We start from the raw sequence: 24,825 nt of genomic DNA on the forward strand, positions 1-24,825 counted from the left end.
TATATTATATATTATATATTATATATTATATATTATATATTATATATTATTATTATATTATATATTATATATTATATATTATATATTATATATTATATATTATATATTATATATTATATATTATATATTATATTATATTATATATTATATATTATATATTATATATTATATATTATATATTATATATTATTATATATTATATATTATATATATTATATATTATATATTATATATTATATATTATATATTATATATTATATATTATATATTATATATTATATATTATATATATTATATATATTATATATATTATATTATATAGAGTTAAACCACATATTTGTGCAAAGGATTTTTAAATCGTGCACAGGTAAAGCTCTGTTCATTATCGGTCATAATTACTTTGGCGTGGGGAAATTGTTGGAGTAATTCCATTACTTTATTCTACGAGGAATTTTGAGTATGCGCCAATACAAGTTAAGAAAATAAGATTTTGCGTGTAATAAATATCGATGTGCAAATTTCCTCTCTCTTTAGTTGGAAAAGGGGCTTTCCCAATAAGAATTTAAATTTGAGGCCTGTTTTATTTATTTTCGCTGCAAATTTTACAATTTTTTATGTATTCCTTTGATTTGCTAAATAAATTTGGTCAATAATATTCTCTATTGATTTGTTTGTAATTTTCTTCTAGTCCTCTATGAGCTCGACAATGTGTTTCTTCTATTATAACAGCCTTATCTTCATTATTTTCCACGTCTTGTAGAAATATTTTAGTAAAAAGAAATTTGTTAGTAAAATTATTTTTTAAAGGTAACTAAATGATAAGGTCTTCTAGAGTGCAATGAATTCCTACCATTATGTTTGTTTGTAGATATTCTCTTAATATTGTTATTAAATTTTCTGGCGTATTATATGTCTTATCAAACACTTTCAATGACTCATGTATTGTATACCTCCCCGATGTTAATAACAGTTGTTGTTGAAACTGATCTACTTTTAGCAGAATGCTGTGTATTTTGATCTGAGCTTGATTGTTCTATATCGCTGTTTGTAATATTATTTATTTTTTTTCGAGATAATACGTCAGCAACGACATTTGTTGTTCCGGGTTTATATATTATTTTTGGGGTTAAAATTTCTATGAAAGAATACCATCTTTTTATTTCTACGTTCGGGTTTTTATCCGAGATTGTAAAGGATAAAGATTGATGGTCTGTTTGTATTTCTATACCGATTACTACATATAAATATATTCTGAAATTTTTAAGAGCCCAAACTATGGCTAACAATTCTTTTTTAATTGTGGCGCTAAGTTGTTCGGTTTTATTTAAAGTTTTAGATATAAGAGTAATTGGTTTATTATCATGTGATAATACTGCTCGGATAGCTACGTCTGTTGCGTCTGTGGTCAAAGTGAAGTTTTTGTTATAATCTGGTTGGACTAATTCCACTTGTGCTATTAAATTATCTTTAAGTTCGTTAAAAGCTTTTACAGCTGGTTCATGTAACTGTATTGAAATTTTTGTTGACATTCTCCTAGAAATTTTACCATTATCTCCTCCTTAGTATTTGGTTAAGAGTTGGGCAATTTTTGCATAGTTTCGTACAAATTTTCGGTAATATCCAGTGAGGCCTAGGAAATTTCGAAGTTCTCTAACGTTTTGTGGAATCGGAAACTTCATAATTGTACAAATTTTTTCATGATCCGTTTTAATTACATTGTGAGAAACAATTTAACCAAGAAATGCTGTTTCTAATTTAAATAATTTCGATTTGTTAAGAGAAATTTTCATATTTGCTTTTTGTAAAATATTAATTATTTGAATTAGATCAGTATAATGTTGTCCAATTGCATTTGAAAAGACTATTATGTCATCCATATAAACATGACAAGTTTTTCCAACTTGTTCTCTTAATATATCGTCCATTGCTCAATGAAATTTTCTAGGGGCGTTTGTTAACCCAAATGGCATACGTAAGAATTCAAATTTCCCATTTTTATTAGAAATAACAGTCTGACTCTTTCATTCAAATTTGGTGGAATCCTGATTCCAAATCAATTGTTGAGAAATATTTTGACTTTCCTAGGTTAGATAATATTACAGACGGGTCTTGCATCGGGTACCTGTCCGGTATTGTGCTTTCGCTTAATTTTTATACCCGTTACTCGTAGAGTAAAAGGGTACACTAGATTCGTTGAAAAGTATGTAACAGGCAGAAGGAAGCGTTTCCGACCATATAAAGTATATATATTCTTGATCAAGATCAATAGCTGAGTCGATCTGGCCATGTCCGTCTGCCCGTCCGTCTGTCCGTCCGTATGAACGCTGAGATCTCAGGAACTACAAAAACTAGAAAGTTGAGATTAAGCATACAGACTCCAGAGACATAGAAGCAGCGCAAGTTTATCGATTCATGTTGCCACGCCCACTCTAACGCCCACAAACCGCCCAAAACTGCCATGCCCACACTTTTGAAAAATGTTTTGATTTTTTTTCATTTTTTATTAGTCTTGTAAATTTTTATCCATTTGCCAAAAAACTTTTTGCCACGCCCACTCTAGCGCCCACAAACCGCCAAAAGCTGCCACGCCCACACTTTTGAAAAATGTTTTGATATTCTTTCATTTTTGTATTAGTCTTGTAAATTTCTATCAATTTGCCAAAAAACTTTTTGCCACGCCCACTCTAACGCCCACAAACCGAAAAAAACTATCAGTGTTGAAATTTCTTCTTCGCACATCCACTAGCTAAGTAACGGGTATCAAATAGTCGGGGAACTCGACTATAGCGTTCTCTCTTGTTTATAGTCAATAACTAGTCAATGTATTAGAGTTCCATATTTGTTTTGACCCTTTTTGGGTACTACTAAGACTGGTGAATTATAGAGGCTTCTACTAGGTCTTATAATTTGTTCCTTTGTCAGTATTTATTTCTCCTCGAATATCGGTTCGAAAAGGGATTTGCATATTAATTTTAGAATGTTCCTTTTCAATTTTTTTCATAATTCTATTAATTCTTCTATTTTATAAAACATATGTTTCGCTTCTAATATTGTTAGTATATGGTAATATTTAATAATTGAGTATACATGAACTGTAGATACTCTCTTATATTTTGGCAATTCTTTTCTATTTATACCCGTTACTCGTAGAGTAAAAGGGTATACTAGATTCGTTGAAAAGTATGTAACAGGCAGAAGGAAGCGTTTCCGACCATATAAAGTATATATATTCTTGATCAGGATCAATAGCCGAGTCGATTTGGCCATGTCCGTCTGTCCGTCCGTCTGTCCGTCCGTCCGTCTGTCCGTCTGTCTGTCCGTATGAACGTCGAGATCTCAGGAACTACAAAAGCTAGAAAGTTGAGATTAAGCACACAGACTCCAGGGACATAGGCGCAGCGCAAGTTTGTCGAATCAGGCTGCCACGCCTACTCTAACGCCCACAAACCGCACAAAACTGCCACGACCACACTTTTAAAAAATGTTTAAATATTTTTTCATTTTTGTATTGGTCTTGTAAATTTCTATCGATTTGTTGAAAAACTTTTTGCCACGCCCACTCTAACGCCCACAAACCGCCCAAAGCTGCCACGCCCACACTTTTGAAAAATGTTTTGATATTTTTTCATTTTTGTATCAGTCTTGTAAATTTCTATCGACTTGCCAAAAAACTTTTTGCCACGCCCACTCTAACGCCCACAAACCGCCAAAAACTGTCAGTGTTGAAAAGTCTCCTTCGCACTTTCACTAGCTGAGTAACGGGTATCAGATAGTCGGGGGACTCGACTATAGCGTTCTCTCTTGTTTTATATTAGCATCCCGGCCTTAGGATGCTTAATTCTAATTTGATAAAATATTGTTCGCATCGAATTTTATAAAGACTCATGGCGGTTTCTTCCGCTTCTCTCCAGCCTACATATTGGGTTATTTTTCCTGTGAACTTTCATAAAGATTGTTTGGATTTTATAATTGTAACGAACTGATTTTGTTTGTCTGCTCGCTACGGAATACGTGCGGCTAGTAGAGTTTGTGCGTTCGTCCCACCAAATTTATAGAATAACGTGATCACCCGGTCACCAGTAATAACACTTGCAGTTTCGTTCTTGGATCTTTATTTGTGCTTGGACTTACCAAGAAATCTGATTATCCGGACTTTGTGCTGGATGGATTGTCCACCGGCCTCGTTCCGCTGTCTCGCCGCTCCTGTCGTCCTGAGTGGCGCGGACCTTCGTTGTTGGGCGCTCGTCGCTTGGGCTGAGAGTTTTTGTCTTACGCAGACTCACGGCAGCTAACGGCTGTGATCCCCAAGGCAAACGCCAGTGGAACAGCAACACGTCAGCCCCACGTCTGGTTCGGACTGGTGGCGCCGGTATCACGCCTGTTTGGATCGCACGGACACACCTAGGCGATCGCCTGGTTCAAGTTCGCGGTCTCCTACAGAGTTCTCCGGGTCTACACCACAATCCCTGCCGCTTATCCTTAGTTTAGCTTCGCCTGTTGGGTGCTTCTGGGCTACTCGTGCTTCGTCGTACTGGACCTCAGCTACCTGCGTTGTTGACTACCACGGCTATAGCTCCTCTGCTGACTTCGTTCTAACGTTGTTGACTCGTACACTTGTTCTCCTCGACTGTCTGTCCCGCTTCCAGCGGTCGGCCTGTTTATATAGGCCTCATCTAACGGTTCATCCCTTTGGCCTCCAGTCTCCGGATCCAAAGTCCACGATTTTACAGTTGGCCCGGTCCAAAGTTCGACTTGCCCCGTTATTTGCCTTTGAACCTACTGACTCTCCAAACTCACTTTTCAATAAGTCCGGAGTCCCCACCCTCTCTCTCTCCATTTTCCGAGTCTTCAAACTCTCTTCCTCCAGAGTCTCCAAACTCTCTTTCTCCAGTCCAGAGTCTCCAAACTCTTTTCCTCCGGGCTTCGCACTTCCGTTACTACGCTTTGCCTTGCTGCGTAACTGGCAACGGCAGGTCGTTGAAGGACAATCCCGCCCACAGAAAGGATTGGCGCTAAACCTCCGGTTGCCATTGTTAAATTCAAAACTTTTTATTAATTTTTCCAGATTGTTTTCTTTTATTAATGGTTAAAATAGATTTTAATTTTTTTAAGACTTTATATTATTCCCTGAATCTTGATCTTGTTTTATTAAAAAAATGTTTTTTTTTTTTTAAGATTCTAATTCCTGTGCCAATCAACCTCTGCCAGAAGCTTTTATTTTAAAACTTCTTGAATTTTCAATTATGTTTAGAATAAAAACTTGATGCCGGAATTATTTCTCTGCGTTTTGCAATTCAATTATGCTGACCGATGCAGTTTGATTGATGCGCAATAAGTTGACCATGGTTAGGTCTCCAAGCGGAAGCTGTGTTTCTTAGTTTGATTATTTATCTTAGCGCTATTTACCAAGCGCTGGCAAAGGCAATGACAAAAACAAATACAAAAGAAATGCCTCCTAGATTGAAATTTAAAATTTATTTATAAAATGGGATAGAGTGCTATGTTTGCGGGTTGGATAACTTGCATGCCTATTCGCAACTTTCAAGCCTTTATTGTTCCTGAGGTTTCGACATTCATACAGTCGAACAGAAATGCAAGCGAACATGACCTTTCTAGCCTTTATAGTTGCTCAGATCTTTAAGTTTATACGGACGGACATGCCCTGATCAAGAATAATGTACTTCATATTTTAGGAAACGCTTCCGCCTGTTACATTCTTTTCAACGAATATACTATGTCCTTATACTCTACGAGTAACTACGAGTACCAATTACCCAGATAGTGGAAGTGCGAACAAAAATGTTTAACATTTTTTGAAAAAATACCGAATAAATCGGCAAGATAAAAAGTATAAGCGGGTCAGTTTTTTAAGTGTGTTAGAGTGAGACGCTTTCTTTTACCTGTAACATACTTTTTAACTTTTTACTTTTTCAAAATAATATTTTAAAAATTGTACAACTTACATTTTTATACTGAGCTATTTTCCATAATTTAAGGGGTGCTATGACCCTCAATTAAAAGATCGATACAATTGGTGTTCAGAGGTGCTTTAATATACATTATCAACTTTTTTAGACGCAGACAAAGCTCGTAAACATGGGATGGAGGACTTTATAAGCACCGATCCTTGTACTTTTGATCATGCTACACTTTTTAAAACATTACAGAACCTTACACTGGAGTATAGGCTTAACGACCCATATGCTTCTTTGGTAAGTTGTTATCATTCAAAATAAAAGTAAAAACTGAATTTCGAATTTCGAATCTGCCTGCTTAATCTAAATTTTCTATATAGTTTTTTTATATTTCCTCGGCGTTCATGCGGACTCCGCTATTGATTCTGATAAAGAATAAATATACTTTATATGGTCGGAAACGCTTCTTTCCTATCTGTTACATACTTTTAACGAATCTAGTTTACCCTTTTACTCTATAAGTAACGGGTATAATAAGGGGTTACAGATCTTTCACCACCGATCATCTGGGAAAGTACACAGAGATCGCATTAAGCACCACTTTCAGCAAAGGTGTGCAACAAATATTCTCTAAGCTACATCACAGTGAATGGAAGTTAATGGGCATCGTCACCAGGAGAGTGTGCAAAACTGACTTGTATATATACACGATGAAGTTTAAATCTATCCGTAGAGTAATGGCAAACTCGGTTCGTTCAAGAATATGTAAGAACTAGAAGGAAACGTTTCCGAACATATGAAATATAAGAGTATATTCTTGGTCTCGATCACTATCCTTGTCAATCTAGCAATTCGTCCTAATGAAATCGAAATCTCGGAAACTGTAAAAGCTTAAAGATTGTTATTAGTGTTTCCCATTTCTATCAATAGAAACGCGTCGCGGTCACAATTTTTAAAACTGTTACAATTTTGTAATATTCTAATTGTTTTGCAAAGTGCCCTAGCCACCCACCTGCTGAGTAAAGGGTATCTGATAGTCAAATGCGTTCTCTATTCTTTGTATTATATCTTTTAGGGGTGGTTTAGTCCTGGTCAAGTTTTCGTGTTGGACGAATATTGCGCTCGTTATGGTGTCCGAGGATGCTACAGACACTTATGCTACCTTTCGGATTTACTGGATCGTGCGGAAAAACAACACATGATAGACCCAACTCTAATTCACTATTCATTTGCCTTCTGCGCGAGCCATGTACATGGAAACAGGTTAAACTCATTAATGTTTTAAGTTTTAATAAAATAACTTTGAAACATATTTACAGACCTGATGGAGTTGGAAGTATAACACATGAGGAAAAGGAGAAATTTTCTGAAATCAAAGAACGCCTACGTCAGTTACTAGAATTTCAAATAACCAATTTCAGATATTGTTTTCCATTTGGCCGTCCAGAAGGTGCACTCAAAGCAACATTATCTCTTTTAGAGAGAGTTTTAATGAAAGACATTGTTACACCCGTACCACCTGAAGAAGTTCGTCAAATGATCAAAAAAAGTTTAGAGACTGCAGCGCTTGTAAATTATACGCGTCTTTCCAGTAAGGCTAAAATTGAAGGTATGAAAATAATATTTTTATTGTGACCAAAAGCATAGTCGATTAAACAATATCGTAAACAACAATATAAATATATATAAATATAAATATTTATTAAAAAATATGACAGTGCAACTGTTTATTATCTACAAAAATAAATATAATTTGCCGCTGGTTAAAGTAAAACATGAGAAAACGCTACACTCGAGTTCCCCGACTATCTTTACCACCCTTACTTAGCTATTGGAAGTGCGAAGGAGAGACTTCAAAACTGACAGTTTTTGGTGGTTTGTGGGCCTATATCTCTAAAATCTGTATGCTTAATATAGTATAATAATATAATAGTTCCTTTGATCTCGACGTTCATACGGACGGACAGACAGACGGACGGATTATATTTTCCTAATTTCTATTGATATGCCACCGATAAATCTTAAAATTTCCTAATGTAGACGAGAATACGATGCTGACATGTATTTTATTGTATTATGTATTTATACCGGATACTTGTGTCGTCAATATTTCCACGCCTACTTTACAAACCGAAACGGTCAAATTCAGGAATATTATTGATTTATTTATTTTATACCCTTAAAAGTAGAGATTCGTTTTCGACCCTATAAAGTATATATATTCTTGATCACGATAATTAGCCGAGTCGATCTGGCCATGTACGTCTGCCTGTTCGTATAAGCGTCGGGGAAAAATAGGATCAACAATTACAAAACCCAGTACAGACGAAGGAAAGACTTATTGGCAATATTTATTTAGGCAACATCTTGCGAGCACCAAAAATTGTGTGAGTTGCTGTCTCTTAAGAGTAGTAAATAAATAAAGATTTTGAGGTATACAACATTTAATGTTTTAAGAGTTGTGAGGAATAAAAGTATACTGTATAGCTTGTCGGAAATTTTAGAAACTGTTGCTACTTTAAAACAAGAGAGAACGCTATAGTCGAGTTCCCCGACTATCTGATACCCGTTACACAGATAGTGAAAGTGCGAAGGAGGTCTTCAACACTGACAGTTTTTGGCGGTTTGTGGGCGTTAGAGTGGGCGTGGCAAAAAGTTTTTTGGCAAATCGATAGAAATGTACAAGACTAATACAAAAATGAAAAAATATCTAAACATTTTTCAAAAGTGTGGGCGTGGCAGCTTCGGGCGGTTTGTGGGCGTTAGAGTGGGCAACATGAATCGACAAACTTGAGCTTCGCCTATGTCCCTGTTCTATGTTCTATGTTCTTGCTTTTGTAGTTCATGAGATCTCAGCGTTTATACGGACGGGCAGACAGACATACGGACAGACAGACGGACGGACAGACGGACGGACAGACAGACGGACCAAATCGACTCGGCTATTGATCCTGATCAGAAATATATATATTTTATATGGTCGGAAACGCTTCCTGCTGCCTGTTACATAGTTTTCAACGAATCTAGGACACCCTTTTACTCTACGAGTAACGGGTATGACTACATATGTATTTATATTTAGTAAAAAGTGTTTTACAAAATAGGTTTAAGCGGATAGTTTAAAAACTGGTATACTCGTTTACGTAAGATTGGAGAAACAGTCGTTTTCAACAATAATAAAATTGTCCACATGCACCAGAAGTGAATTTATGATTGTATGCAGAATACTTAAAGATCGGTAAATTATAGCACAGCTTATAGTAATATACAATTTAAAACAGATTTATAGCTTAGGTAATATATTTCGTATATAACAAATTATAGCTAACACGTAACTCTTTTAGAACTAAACCATTTTTATCTTATACACAGAGGACTTGCGAGGAGAAGTTATTGTTCCTGCTCCGAAAAAACTAGAGGACTTAATACACTTAGCAGAACTTTGTGTTGATTTGTTGCAACAAAATGAGGAACATTATGGAGAAGTAAGTTGTAAATTTTTGTAATAAAATAGTTCGGTTTCCTATGTTTTTCCATACCATTATTCATATATAATATACCATAATATCGCATAATACATATTATATAACTTATTTAACAATTGTATTTTTTTTAATGTCTTAATACAAAACTTTTTTGTGCTTTTACCGTGTCCAGTTCATGTTAACTGTAATTTTATATAAATGTCGTACCTTAATCAAATATATAATATACATGCCGACTTTGATGTGGTGAATTTTTTATTTTTGTTGTCTACTTATGTAAAATGGCGTTTTTTTTTAAATTAAGTGACTAGAGAATGAATGAATTATATGCACTATTACATTTTCGCTTCATTTACATTTAAATACAACCTTTTATAACCAGCACACTGGATGCTATTAAATTTATTTGGTGTGATTATCCAATTAGTGTCTTATTTAAATAAACATTTGCTTTAATCTTTAAATTTATGTTTACTTCTTTAAGTTTTATTTCGTGTTATCATAAGTAATGACTTTACACACTTGCAAGAATAAATAGTAACTGCGAGAAGTGTCTCCCGAAATTTGTTTTGCTTAAGTCTTTAAAAAAAAGTTTAATGATCTTAGAAAAATAGATAAAAAGAAAAATAAAATAAGGAAACTGGCTTTGGCAAGCCCATGCGAACAATTTATGATCAACAACAAGAAAACTATGATTATGATATAATATAACAAAAAAATGTACGATTGTTCCTATGGCAGCTATTTAATATAGTCGTCCGATTCATATTAAATATAAGTCGAAATTGAATATAATCAAAAAACTGGTGTACCGAGTTTCTCGTACATCGCATACCCGTTACTCAGCTGATGGAAATGCTAGGGACAACTTTCAACAGTTCGTTAATATAGGGAAACAAAATAAACAGGGAACGCTATAGTCGAGTTCCCCGACTATCAGATACTCGTTACTCAGCTAGTGTAAGTGAAAACGAACAACGTATACAAAATTTGTCCCAAATCGATAGAAATTTGCAAGATCTATGTGATAAAAAGTTTTTGGCATATCAATTTACAAGACTGACAAAAAATGAAACAAGAGAGAACGCTATAGTCGAGTTCGCCGACTATCTCATATCCGTAACTCACCTAGTGGAAGAGACATCAACACATAAAGCACTGATTTTTAGAGGTTTGTGGGCGTTAGAGTGGACGTGGCATAAAGGTTTTTGCCAAGCAATTATCAAAACTTTTTTCAATAGTAAGGGCGTGGCAGTTTTGGGCAGTATGTGGGCATTGGGGTGGGCGTGGCAAAAAGTTGTTTGGCAATTCGATATATACACAAGACCAACAAAAAAATTAAAAAATATCAGAACATTTTTTAAAAGTGTGGGCGTAGTATTGGGCCGTTTGTGGGCGTGGCAACATGAGTCAACTGGCGCTGCATCTATGCCTCTGGAGTCGGCGTGCTGAATCTCAACTTTCTAGCTTTTATAGTTCCTAAGATCTCGACGGACAGACAGACGGAACGACAGTCAGACAGGCGGACATGGCCAGATCGACTACGCTATTGGTCCTGATCAAGAATATATATACTTTATATGGTCGGAAACACTTCCTTCTGTCTATTACATACATTTCAACGAATCTGGTATACCCTTTTACTCTACGAGTAACGGGTATAAAAATATCAAAACCTTTTTCATAGGAGTAAACTTGGCAGTTTTGGGCGGTTTTTTGCCCATTTTTTGTAGAAAAAACTTATTTGTTTTATTTTGTTTTTTCTTCATAGCACTCCTACTGATAAAAGTAATTGTTTTTGTAACCTTCAAAGGATATTTTAAAGAATGTTAAATCAAAAGTTAGAGTCGTAAAAATCCACTAAATTGAATTTGTAAAAGTGTAAAATAAAGTTTCTTGTATCGAGCTGTTAAAAATATACATTTACATATATCAGGATTACTATCGGAGTCGATTTAGACCTGTCCGTTTGTATTCTTATCGTTTCCGACACCATAAAACCTAAAAAAATGGGAGTGCCAGGTTGTTTTACACCTAAACGATTACAAGCCCAAATAGCCCCTGTATATTTAAAAATGAATAAGTACCCTATATAGCGTTACTACCTGATTACTCTCTTCCTTTTGCAAGTACGTCTTGACATTTAACAGAGATCTTGACAATAAATCAGTTTGAAACAATACATATACAAAACATGTACCCTTAACTTTACGAGTGTGTAGTTTAGCTGAATGAAATATAATGGAAGGCGGTGTTTTTGTTTCTACCTATCATTGCTTCTGGAAAAAACCCCTAACAAGATGCCAGACATATTGTTTCAATTTATTAGGTGGGCGATTAGTGTGGATGCGAAGCTATTTCTGACTATTTTACTTAAAACTAAATAAAGATCTGTATGTACTTACACCTATTTAACACCTATGCTCGATTTATTTAGCTGCGCAAACATGATAAAATGGATAAAATGAAAGTACGTAAGGAAGATGATGATGTATCAGGAGGCCACAATGAAAGCGAAGTTGATTTAATCGACAATACTGGACTCATTAGCACATCTGAACTGGCTACTGCCGCATCAACTGATGGATCGTCATTTCGTTACTGTATGCCGACTCATGCAGTGTATACCCCGCCTGTACCAACGGCATGTATCGTTGATAACTATGGGTTTAAAAAATTAGACATCAGAAATAATCAGAAAATAATAGGGCCATTCTGCTTTAATTATTAATTTTGCAAATTCCGTATGTACATTAAAAATGCAAAAATGTTCAAACATATAAAATCGTTTACAAATTTAATGGAAATACGGAAAATTTAGATAGCAAATATATGGTACAAAAAATGTGTTTTATAAGGAATTACAATTTATAAGGAAATTAATTCTTTCCAAAAAACTTGGTATGCATAGCAACTAGAGGTCTGCATGAATACAATCAAAGCAGCATTTGGTACTCTCACTCAAAGTTCTGACTGACTGAGTGAGACATTGAGTAAAATGGATTAGGCAAATGTGGTAAAGGCATGCGGAATAACCGAAACCGTTAACTGTGCGCCGCATTGGCGACATCAAATTTATTGCGTTTGTTTTTTCGTTTTTGTTTTTATTTTACAATTGAATGCAGAAACATAATTTTGTTTATAGTAATAGTATTGTTAGCAACAATACATCGTTTTTCTGAAATTAAATTTCTAGCATCTAAAAATGCTGTATTTTTAATGTGTTATTCTATTTACACATATTATGTATTTACATATATTATGTTGTACATATGTATGTCCGCAATTTACTAAAGCTTAGGCTTTCGTCCGTGCTCTGCATTCTCATCATTAAATTTGGTGCACTGCTGCCTATGCAAGCCATGAACGACGAGAATTCCAAAATTTTTTCCGAGTACTCTAAACATTTACTCGGCATTCACTCATTCTATCCATTCCGCATTGGTTTGAATTTCACTCATTTCGCATACAACGAAAGCAGCGCTAACCAATACGCAATTCACTCTGTTGAAACCATTTCGACACGCCAAATTGCGAGTTTGACTTGTGAGTACTCAAACAACAGAAATTTTTGAGTGCACTCGTGCAGACCTCAAATAGCAACTAAGGTTTATGCATTCTTGATCATCGTGACTGGATAAGTCAATATGAGCGGTTCGGTGGACGACTTCAATCCAATCCAACCTGAAGTATTATATCAGTTACTCGTACAGTAAAAGTGTGTACTACATTTGTTCAGAAGTGCTAAAGATGCTGAGGGCTTATATATATTTATACAAAGTTATATATTTTATAAATATTCTTGATTAAGATTACCAGGCGAATCGATATGCTGAAGGCGTATATATAATTTAATAGCCCTAACTTTACATTACATTTTTTTATACATTACATACATTGGTATATTTTTTAAATCTATCTAATTGGTAATGTGAAATCGAGACAGAAAGATATAGTCAAATTCCTCGACTATCGGATCCGTTACTTAGCCAGTTGAAGTGCTAGAAAGATATTTTAAAATTTTGTTGGCATAGCAATTAAAATATATAACAAAATTTAGAAAATTGTGGACCTTACAGCTTTTTCCAGCTTGTGGGCGAACGAACGGGCGTGGCAACGTTTTGAAACAGACATGCGCAGCGTAGGTTTGATGTCAAAAGCGTTCATACGGACAGATTGTAGCCAGATCGACTGGTCTAGTGGTCCTTAATTGAGAATATATATGTATATATTATAAGGTTAGAAACGCACCCCTCTAACAATTACGTACTTTTCAACGAATCTATTATACCCATTTACTTTACGAGTAACGGGTATAAAAATATATTTGTAGAACTTATAATACGGACTGTGAAACCGGTAAACAAAAATCAGTTGAATAAATTATGAGTGCATGCATGACTCTGAATTTTAAAATGTTACAGGCCGTTGAAAGCAATTGTGTTGAAACTTGTTTAGTTTCAACAAAACCACTCTTCACAGAAATTAAACATTTTAGTTATTAATTTTCCTTTATTAATCCTTTTTAACCTAACAGAACCAGAATATGTATATATATATTATTGAAATGGGAACTTAAAATGTTTAAATGTTTTTGTTTCTTATTTTATTAAAGACATGTATTTTAACTAGCATCTAAACAACACTAGAGTAAAGCCTAATAAGAGTTATTCACATTCAGGGAAGATTACAAAAAAAGATTACGTACAAAATAATTTATACGTATTTTAAAATATTTCTTCTCATTTTCCTTTTTGATGTCAATAATTTTTTAATGGTGATCAAGAGCATACCTACCTTCCTCCACAGATCTAAACAAATACTATACAACACTTTTGTTGACCTTGCAAAATATGTTTTATGTGTGATAATATTTATATACATTGTCTAATGCCAATATGTTTTTTAAACATATTTTATTTTGAGTTTTGCCTGTAATTTTTTTATAGATGATTTATACACACAATTGATCTATTTTAATATATCAATATTAATTAAACATTTATTTTCTTTAGGCTTTTGCATGGTTTAGCGATTTACTGGTGGAACACGCGGAGATATTTTGGTCTCTCTTTGCAGTTGACATGGATAGAGTCTTATCTGAACAAGCTCCTGATACTTGGGATTCTTTTCCATTGTTTCAAATATTAAATGATTACTTGAGAACTGATGGTAAGTTAAACATTCTAAATATGTACATATTTGAACTTATTTCTTTTATAAATACCTACGCCACATTGCTTCAAAACATTACATACAAGGGCCATTTCTGTCTGTCTGTCCGTCCGTATGAACGCCGAGATCTCAGGACCTATAAAAAACTATAAAGAAAGTTGAGCTTAAATGTTTGTTTTACTGATGTTGCCATGCCTCTGTAATGCCCTCAAACCGCCCAAAACTGCACTCACACACTATTGAGCGATTTGTTAAATTTGATTAATTTTAGTATTTTTCGCTGGAATTTATTATTGGCAGGGGAACTCGACTTTGGGTGTGTGATATTATTTTAAATAAAAAAAATTGTTATAGCATGAGCAAGAAGATTATGCATATTCTTTCAAATTTGGATAAAATTTCTTTGTTATTATTATTACTAAATTGCCAACAATTACAAATCGGTGTATGTATTAGGCAAAAGCCGATATTGCTTTCAGGTAAAATTCCCTATGTAATAACAATATTGAATGGATTTCATACTTTAACAAGAGAGAACGCTATAGTCGAGTTCCCCGACTATCTGATACCCGTTACTTAGCTAGTGGAAGGGAGGAGAGTCTTAAACAAAGTTTTTGGCGTTTTGTAGGCGTTATAGTGGGCGTGACAGAAAGTTTTTTGGCAAATCGAACATTTTTCAAAAGTGTGGGCGTGGCAGTTTTTGGCGGTTTGTGGGCGTTAGAGTGGGCGTGGGAACATGAATCGACAAACTTGCGCTGCGTCTATGTTTCTGGAGTCTGTATGCTTAATCTGAACTTTCTAGCTTTTGTAGTTCCTGAGATCACAGCGTTCATACGGACGGACCGACAGACGGACAGACGGACATGGTCACATCGACTCGGCTATTGGTCCTGATCAAGAATATATATACTTTATATGGTCGGAGACGCTTCCTTCTGCCTGTTACATACTTTTCAACGAATCTAGTATACCCTTTTACTCTACGAGTAACGGGTATAAAAATGATAAAAATAATTAAATATATATGCCCTCCTAAAGGCTTATAGATGTTCGAAATTTGATAGTTGTAATTATATTTTCGGGAGAGTTTTTCGGAGAAGCTTATCTTGGTTATGTTGGATTTGGTTAGGCTTTGATTGCACTGTGGTGTGTCGGTTTAGTGTGTCCGATTCGATGTTTTATAAAGTTAATGGTGCCTATTCTCGAGATCGTTTAAAGTTGCATCTTACAGTTAATGTAAGGGGGTGTCTTGTAAAATTTAAATTTTTTTGTTTGTATATGTTTATTCAGAAACTTTTTCATAATTTCTTTAGACAACTTGCGAAATGGACGCTTTCATCAGCACCTGCGAGACACTTTTGCACCGTTAGTTGTGCGGTATGTGGATCTGATGGAATCTTCAATAGCTCAGTCAATTCATAAGGGATTTGAAAAAGAACGATGGGAAAGCAAAGGGTAAGTATAACGTAATCTAATTTTTTTAATTTAATGGAAACAACAAATTTCTATAATAATATATGCACATATTGCAAACAAAAACTATAGCAAAATTCCTACAAAATTGGCTAGTACCATAACAAAAATTGTCTTAAGTGAATTTATTTTACGGATCGTAATATTTAATAGTGCGCATTAAAAGATATTAATATAAAGTCTGACTGGCAAGGTTACATATACGTACATATATTAACAAAGGTCAATTTTTTTATTTTACACTTAAACTCAGTGTTTATGTTGTATTTATATTTTTATTCTATAAAACTTTAGGATTAACGCTGCTTTGAACCCTGCAGCATTAAACAATGCTGCCCAGGCGCTCAATACAGCAGCTCTCAACCCATCAATGCTACTCAGCGGCAAAAAAGATCAAGTAAATTTTTATGTACCGAAGCTACCAAAGCAATCAAATTCAACAGCGGCCAACGACGAAATGAGGTTTTTAAATAAAAAAAAGTCATCATATATATAGCAGTAGATTTTAAAGTTGTCTGCATTTGGTTTTGCATTTTGCTTTCTGCCAAATTTTATGCATTGCCGATTTTACAACTTAATAGCATTTCAATGCATTTCACAAAATATTAGATATAAGCCAATATAACATTCTAGAAAAATCGTAGTTTAAAATTAAGTTAAATATAACTAAAAATATTAAATTTCATATTTCATACTTATGGCTTGTTAAGTTACGTTAAAGAACATATTGCCAGTTTGTGTAATGAAATACTTCTCCGTTTGCCAATATGTTAAACAAACTATAAGAGTTTATAAATGCGAGGAAATACATTTTTAGCACAGCGCAATAAGCCAGTCGTTCTCAAATTAAGCCCAAGACTTAGGAAATTTGGAAGTTTAAATAGATAATGCATAATATATTGCGACGCCTTTAAAATAATTATGGTCATAAGTTTGTAATGCAGTAATGAAGGGATTCCGATACCATTAAAGAAATCATTTCATGAATTCATTTCATTTCATAAATAATCACGTTTGAAAATTTTCTTGATTTTGTTTTACTTTCTTATTCGTTTTGAAAACTGCTATCGATATGACAAAAACATTCTTGCCCCGCCCACATCCGGACGAACCTATCTCGCCCCAATTTTTAAATAATTTGTTGATTTTTTTCGTTTTAATATATGCCTTGCCAATTTCTTGTAATATGCCAAAAGTATTTAGTTCCCGCCGTTTTAACGCCCACAAGCTACCCAAAACGCCTTACACTTTTGAAATTATATGGTTTTATACCCATTACTTGTAGAGTAAAAAGGTAAACTTTATTTCTTCTATAGCGTCAACACTTGTTTTTTTATTAAACCATTTCTTTATTAATTTCTATTGCTATGCAAAATTATTTTGGAATATCTTTTCAGCACTCCCACTAGCCGAGTAATGGGTTTCTAATAGTCAGGGGATTTAACTATAGCGTTCTCTCTTGGTTGTGGTCCTAAATGGTGACTGACAGTTTTTTGGGTTTGCGGGCATTGTTGATTGTTTTGAAGCTAACTTGCACAGCGTAGGCTTTACTTGAGTCTGTATTTCATCTTTCCGGATCCTATGCTTTCTAATGTCTCCGAGTTCATACGGGCAGAACGACGAGCAGATGGGGATGGGCAGATCCACTATTGTTTTGAAAACGCGTTTTTTACCTACGAAGAAACTACATCAAGTGGATTAAATTTTGAATCACGGTTTTAGAATCTAGTCACAGAATTGGTCCGCAAAGAAAGAATGCAGAAAAATTTTACCCGAGTTCATATTTATAAAATCTTGGAAATGTATAACATTAAACCTTTTCTCATTTACTAAAATTCTAAGTTATTTGGAAGTATGCGTTTGAAAGCTTCAATGTCACACAGTTTAATTGTCACAGCTTAAAAAAACGCACTGATAAAAAAATTCTTTACATATTTTTGTTGTTCCTCGGCATCCTTGCTGCAAAGATCATTTTCGTTTCTAGACCCGAACTTGTGCATCGAAATTACAAAATGTAGTCAAGCCGCCTCTTCTACGCGGTACAGGTAGAATGTGGCAGAAAGCTCGTACAGTACTATTTAATTAAATATTGGACAAATTGTAAAGTTTTTAAAATTTGAAGCCAACTGAACACTTAGGAAAAAACTATAGAGTAAGGATAGTAATTATAGCATGACTATCCGAGTACTAACGTTTTAATTGCCACCGTGAACACTAGAAATATATCATATAAGTTGAAAGTGTGTTTATTTTCTTAAAAATAAATTAAATGAGCAATTGAAAATGTTTTGGCCATAGAAACAAAAGTAGCTTATGTGGTGTTACAAGGTGTGTCTAAATTAATGGATCTAATCATTTTTGTAAGAATGCTTAATTTAAAGCCCATTATTTTATGTTGGCATACACATCGTAAAGTCTTTTTAAACGTTAGTAAGTCTTACCTATTCCAAATATTGCATTTTTTATGCTTAGAAACGGGTGTGCCACTTCTGAAGATTTGTTTTGGAAACTAGACGCTCTACAATCTTTCATAAGAGACCTACACTGGCCAGACGCAGAGTTCCGACAACATTTAGAACAGCGCCTAAAAATGATGGCAGTCGATATGATAGAGCAATGCATTCAGCGAACTGATTCGTCCTTTCAGTCATGGCTGAAAAAAAACATTGCTTTCATATCAACTGATTATATATTACCTTCTGAAATGTGCGCCATGGTCAATGTGATATTAGACGCTAAAAATCAAAGCTTTAAATTGACTACTATTGACGGCATTGATTTGGTAAGTCTTAATTTTATTTAAGAAAAATTATTCATACATTTTTTGAATTGTTTCCTATTTAGTACAAATTTCATGCAAAAATCGATGACCAAATCGACAAAGCGAATGTAGCTATGACACAAGGTCTAAGCGGTAAACTTATGTCTGTGCTAGAGTCGACTTTGTCAAAGCTAGCGCGATACGATGAAGGTAGCTTGATTGGCTCGATTCTCAGTTTTACAAATGTTTCGAGCTCAGGAAAGGATCTGGGACAAGGATACGTAAATTTCTTCAGAAATAATATGGATCAAGTACGAGGAAAGATTGGCGACGATTTGTGGACATTAAATTTTTTTGAGCAGTGGTATTCACAGCAGATCAATATGCTGTGTAATTGGCTGTCGGAACGTTTGGACCACGCGCTTCACTATGCTCAAGTTGCATCAATTTCTCATATAATCAAGGTAATATAGTAACATAACAAATTAAGCTATTTTAGTTTATCGTAGATTACAAGGGTAAATTCTTATAGTTTTAAAATTTATTTGGTAATATACATATATCAACATAACATACATAAATAAAATGTAACACTACGTGTAACATAAGGATTATTCTCACAAATTTTAGGATAAACAAGATAGAGTAGTCGAGTTTCCCGACTATCTGATACCCGTTACTCAGCTAATGGAAGTGCGAAAGAGAGACTTCAACACTGACAGTTTTTGCCGGTTTGTGGGCGTGGCAAAAATTTTTGCAAATCGATAAAAGTTTACAAGACTAATACAAAAATGAAAAAATATCAAAACGTTTTTCAAAAGGGTGGGCGTAGCAGTTTTAGGCGGTTTGTGGGCGTTAGAGTGGGCGTGTCAACAAATTTGTTTTGCAGATCGATAGAACATTTTCGAGACTAGCAAAAAAATATCAAACCATTTTTCAAAAGTGTGGGTATGGCAGGGGTGGGCGGGGCGACATGAATTTACAAACTTGCGCTGCGTCTATGTCTCTGGAGTCTACATGCTGAATCTCAACTGTCTAGCTTTTGTAGTTCCTAAAATCTCGACGTTCATACGGACAGACGGACAGACGGACGGAAAGACGGACATGGCCAGATCGACTCGGCTATTGATCCTGATCAAGAATATATATACTTTATATAAACGCTTCGTTCTGCCGGTTACATACTTTTCAACGAATCTAGTATACCCTTTTATCTACGAGTAACGGGTCTAAACTTGGGAGACTTGGGCTTTAACAAGAGAGAACGCTATAGTCGAGTTCCCCGACTATCTGATACCCGTTACTCAGCTAGTGGAAGGGAGAAGGAGAGTCTTAAACACAGTTTTTTGCGGTTTGTAGGCGTTATAGTGGGCGTGGCAAAAAGTTTTTTGGTAAATCGATAGAAAATTAGAAGACTAATACAAAAATGAAAAAATTTCAAAACATTTTTCAAAAGTGTGGGCGTGGCAGTTTTGGGCGGTTTGTGGGCGTTAGAGTGGGCGTGGCAACATGAATCGACAAACTTGCGCTGCGTCTATGTCCCTGGAGTCTGTATACTTAATCTCAACTTTCTAGCTTTTGTAGTTCCTGAGATCTCGACGTTCATACGGACAGACGGACAGACGGACAGACGGACAGACGGACAGACAGACGGACGGACAGACGGACATGGCCAGATCGACTCGACTATTGATCCTGATCAAGAATATATATACTTTATATGGTCGGAAACGCTTCCTTCTGCCTGTTACATACTTTTCAACGAATCTAGTATACCCTTTTACTCTACGAGTAACGGGTATAAAAAAACAGCCGTACTTTTTTTGCACTAAGAATTTATATTTGTTTTTGCTTAAACCAGGAATGTTTATACCCGTTACTCGTAGAGTAAAAGGGTATACTAGATTCGTTGAAAAGTATGTAATATGCAGAAGGAAGCGTTTCCGACCATATAAAGTATATATATTCTTGATCAGGATCAATAGCCGAGTCGATTTGGCCATGTCCGTTTGTCCGTCCGTCGGTCCGTCTGTCTGTCCGTATGAACGTCGAGATCTCAGGAACTACAAAAGCTAGAAAGTTGAGATTAAGCATACAGACTCCAGGGACATAGACGCAGCGCAAGTTTGTCGAATCATGCTGCCACGCCCACTCTAACGCCCACAAACCGCACAAAACTGCCAGGCCCACACTTTTGAAAAATGTTTAAATATTTTTTCATTTCTGTATTGGTCTTGTAAATTTCTATCGATTTGTTAAAAAACTTTTTGCCACGCCCACTCTAACGCCCACAAACCGCCCAAAGCTGCCACGCCCACACTTTTGAAACATGTTTTGATATTTTTTCATTTTTGTATCAGTCTTGTAAATTTCTATCGACTTGCAAGAAAACTTTTTGCCACGCCCACTCTAACGCCCACAAACCGCCAAAAACTGTCAGTGTTGAGGACTCTCCTTCGCACTTCCACTAGCTGAGTAACGGGTATCAGATAGTCGGGGAACTCGAATATAACGTTCTCTCTTGTTTTTAATAAATTCTTTTAATTTTTGTTTTTTAATTATTAATAATCATCAAAACTCTGTTCTTTGCAAGTGAATCTGTTTTCATTTGTGCACAATCCAAATAATTGATAACTTGAATATTTTGTTGTATGCTATTGTTCCTGATCAAGAATATATATACTTTATATAAACGCTTCGTTCTGCCGGTTACATACTTTTCAGCGAATCTAGTATACCCTTTTATCTACGAGTAACTGGTCTAAACTTGGGAGACTTGGGCTTTAAAACGAACAGCCTTACTTTTTTTGCACTAAAAATTTATATTTGTTTTTGCTTAAACCAGAAATGTTTTTTAATAAATTCTTTTAATTTTTGTTTTTTAATTATTAGTAATCATCAAAACTCTGTTCTTTGCAAGTGAATCTCTGTTTTCATTTGTGCACAATCCAAATAATTGATAACTTGAATATTTTGTTGTATGCGTTCTCCGTGGTGCTCGTTGTTTTTGCATGCACATAAACTGCACCGCTGACCCGATCCCTCTTTAACCAACACAAAATCAAAATTTCTAAGCGTGCAGACTACGTTCTTGCGGTACTTTTAACTTCTCGCTTGCAAGTTTCGGCTTTGTTTACTTTGCACGGTGGTACGAAATAAAAGTTAGTATACCGCTAGGATTTGGCATAACCAATAATAAAACGAAAATATTTCAAAAGTCAAATTATAACAATATTTTTCAATAGTATGGACGTGGCAGCATGCGTTGCGTCTATATTTCTGGGGGCATTGTTAGTCTCAACTTTCTAAGTTTATTATACCCGTTAGTCGTAAAGTAAAAGGAAATACTATATTCGTTAAAAAATAATGTAACAGGCAGAAGGAGGGGTTTCCGACCATATGCTGTATATATATTATATAATCTTGATCAGGATCAATAGTCGAGTGGATCTGGCCATGTCCGTCTGTATAAACGCTGAGATCTCAGGAACTACAAAAGTTGAGAACGAAAGTTGAGTTGAGATTAAGCATACAGACTCCACAGACGCCCACTCAAACGCCCACAAACCGCCTAAAACTGCCACGCCGACACTTTTGAAAAATGGTTTTTTATTTATTTATTTTTGTATTAGTCTTGTACATTTCTATCGATTTGCCAATAAACTTTTTGGCACGCCCGCTCTAACGCCCACAAACCGACCAAAGTTGCCAAAGTAGCGTTCTCTCTTGTTTCATTTTTTTATTAGTCTTGGTAAATTTAGCTAGGGCCAGGTATAAAAGCCTGAGCAGTCAAATTTTGGTCTAGCTAAGGTCAGGTAATAAGGCCGAAGCAGATAAGTGATACCAAGGGGTCCCAGTCTAAAATCTGCAGTGCTAAATCCCCGTTTGGTGGTTCCACTAAAAAAACAAAATTTCGTTTCTCGCCCATACCCGGATCAATCATTGTCTGATGTATTATCTTTTATACAAGGCGAAACAAAAGCATATAACATTATAGTTACAATTATTCTTTTACAATTATTCTTTCAAAATTCTGTCCCAACAAGCTATTTTAACCATATGTTCTATTGATATTCGGCCAAAAAGTTATACTCGAGTTCCCCGACTATCTGATACCCGCTACTGCGCTAGAAGCGCGACAGTGAAATTTCAACACTGACAGTTCTTGGCGGTTTGTGTGCGTTAAAAAATTTACAAGATTATTAAAAAATAGTTTCTAATAGAGTGGACGTGGCAGTTTTGGGCGGTTTGTGGGTGTTGAGAGGGGCGTGGCATTATGGATCAACAAGCTTGCGCTGCGTCTATGTCTCTGGAAACTGTATGCTTAATCTCAACTGCCTAGCTTTTATAGTGAGATCTTGAGTAACGGGTAGAAAAGTAGAAAAACCGACCCCTGTGGTAATTAAACTTCCTTCACGTTGCCAGACTATTGCTGCTACCGACTCTTCTTTCTCCGCAAAAAAACCAACATCTAGCCTGCTTCTTTTAAATTAAAATGCAAAAGGTTTTCGTAGAAAGATAACTTATTTGCACTCTCATAGCCTTTCTTGTGCATCCCATGTCATTGCTTTTAGGGAGACTTTATAAAACCCAGAAATAAAGTTACTCGTAGAGTAAAAGGGTATACTAGATTCGTTTAAAAGTATGTAACAGGCAGAAGGAAGCGTTTCCGACCATATGAAGTATATATATTCTTGATCAGGACCAATAGCCGAGTCGATATGACCATGTCCGTCTGTCCGTCCGTCCGTCTGTCTGACCGTCCGTATGAACGCTGTGATCTAAGGAACTACTAAAGCTAGAAAGTTGAGATTAAGCGTAAAGACTCCAGAGACATAGACGCAGCGCAAGTTTGTCGATTCATGTTGCCACGCCCACTATAACGCCCACAAGCCGCCCAAAACTGCCACGCCCACACTTTTGAAAAATGTTTTGATATTTTTTCATTTATGTATTGATCTTGTAAATTTCTATCGATTTGCCAAAAAACTTTTTGCCACGCCTATGGATATATAATTTAAATTATCTTCATTAGCACTATGTATAGTTGCGTCTACGCTGTTTGCGACTTCGCCAACCATGACTTCTTTTATCTTTGTGCGGGAAAGAGCATCCGCGACATAGTTTTCTTTGCCTGGAGGATATTTTATTTTATAATCGAATTCGTTAAGTTTGATTTTCCACCTTTGTAGTTTCATGTTCGGCTCTTTGATATTATTGAGCCATACCAATGGCTTGTGATCATTATTTCAAAAGGCCTGCCGAATAAGTATAACCTTAAATATTTTGTCGCCCAAACTATAGCTAAAAATTCTTTTTCAATGGTAGCATAGCCGATTTCGTGTTCGTTCAACGTTCTGCTGGCAAAACAAACGGGCTAATGGTTCTATGATAGCACTGCACCAATGGGTACATTACTCGCGTCAGTTGTTAGAGAAAAGGGCTTTGAAAAATCAGGGTAGATTAATATCGGATCTGAAGTTATAAAAACCTTTAGTCTTTCAAATGATTCGATGTAGTCTTTACATTTGATATCTATTACAGCACCTTTCTTAAGTTTAAGGGTCATGGGTTTAACCAAAGACATTATAATAACAAGATGCGTAACGGCCATAAATTGGTTTTGCACTATGCAGCCACTTTTTTGGTGACGCTCTCTTGCTCTCTCTCTCTTGCTCTCTTTTCGCTCGCCTAAAATCGAAAGCGTTATCTTGCTTGTATGAGTAAAAACAATAAAGGAGATCGTGTGGTTGTGTGCGTGCTTATGCTAGAAGACGATTTTAGGGCCGAAATCAATTTTGATTTAAGAAACAAATTTGATTAATGTTTTGGTCAATTTCGATTCGTAACTCTTATGGTTTGAAAGAAGTTTTTTATACCCGTTACTCGTAGAGCATTTCATACCACCCATAATTGCGCGCTTTTTTAAAAATATCAAAATAAATATAAAAAAATAATTTAAGTGAATCTTATTACATTTAAAAAATAAATATTTCATAAAAATAATTCATAATCT

General features: G+C 35.2%; 1 protein-coding gene across 7 annotated transcripts in view; it reads left to right on the top strand.

The window, feature by feature from the left end:
• LOC120454845 (calcium-dependent secretion activator) overlaps positions 1 to 24,825 on the top strand; it is a 46,934-nt gene that overhangs the window by 15,730 nt on the left and 6,379 nt on the right. For 4 of the 7 annotated variants that reach the window (XM_039640340.2, XM_039640343.2, XM_039640342.2 and 1 more), the window contains 10 exons: positions 6,076 to 6,212; positions 6,991 to 7,178; positions 7,235 to 7,524; positions 9,288 to 9,400; positions 11,838 to 12,044; positions 14,416 to 14,572; positions 15,889 to 16,030; positions 16,343 to 16,510; positions 18,521 to 18,830; positions 18,893 to 19,273. In XM_039640340.2, coding sequence (XP_039496274.1) covers positions 6,076 to 6,212; positions 6,991 to 7,178; positions 7,235 to 7,524; positions 9,288 to 9,400; positions 11,838 to 12,044; positions 14,416 to 14,572; positions 15,889 to 16,030; positions 16,343 to 16,510; positions 18,521 to 18,830; positions 18,893 to 19,273 — 2,093 coding nt within the window. The remainder of the gene's footprint in view (positions 1 to 6,075; positions 6,213 to 6,990; positions 7,179 to 7,234; positions 7,525 to 9,287; positions 9,401 to 11,837; positions 12,045 to 14,415; positions 14,573 to 15,888; positions 16,031 to 16,342; positions 16,511 to 18,520; positions 18,831 to 18,892; positions 19,274 to 24,825) is intronic. The other 3 variants (XM_044006483.1, XM_044006484.1, XM_044006485.1) reach the window with 3 other exon arrangements.

This window comes from Drosophila santomea, chromosome 4, assembly GCF_016746245.2.
Source record: "Drosophila santomea strain STO CAGO 1482 chromosome 4, Prin_Dsan_1.1, whole genome shotgun sequence".
NCBI lineage: Eukaryota > Metazoa > Arthropoda > Insecta > Diptera > Drosophilidae > Drosophila > Drosophila santomea.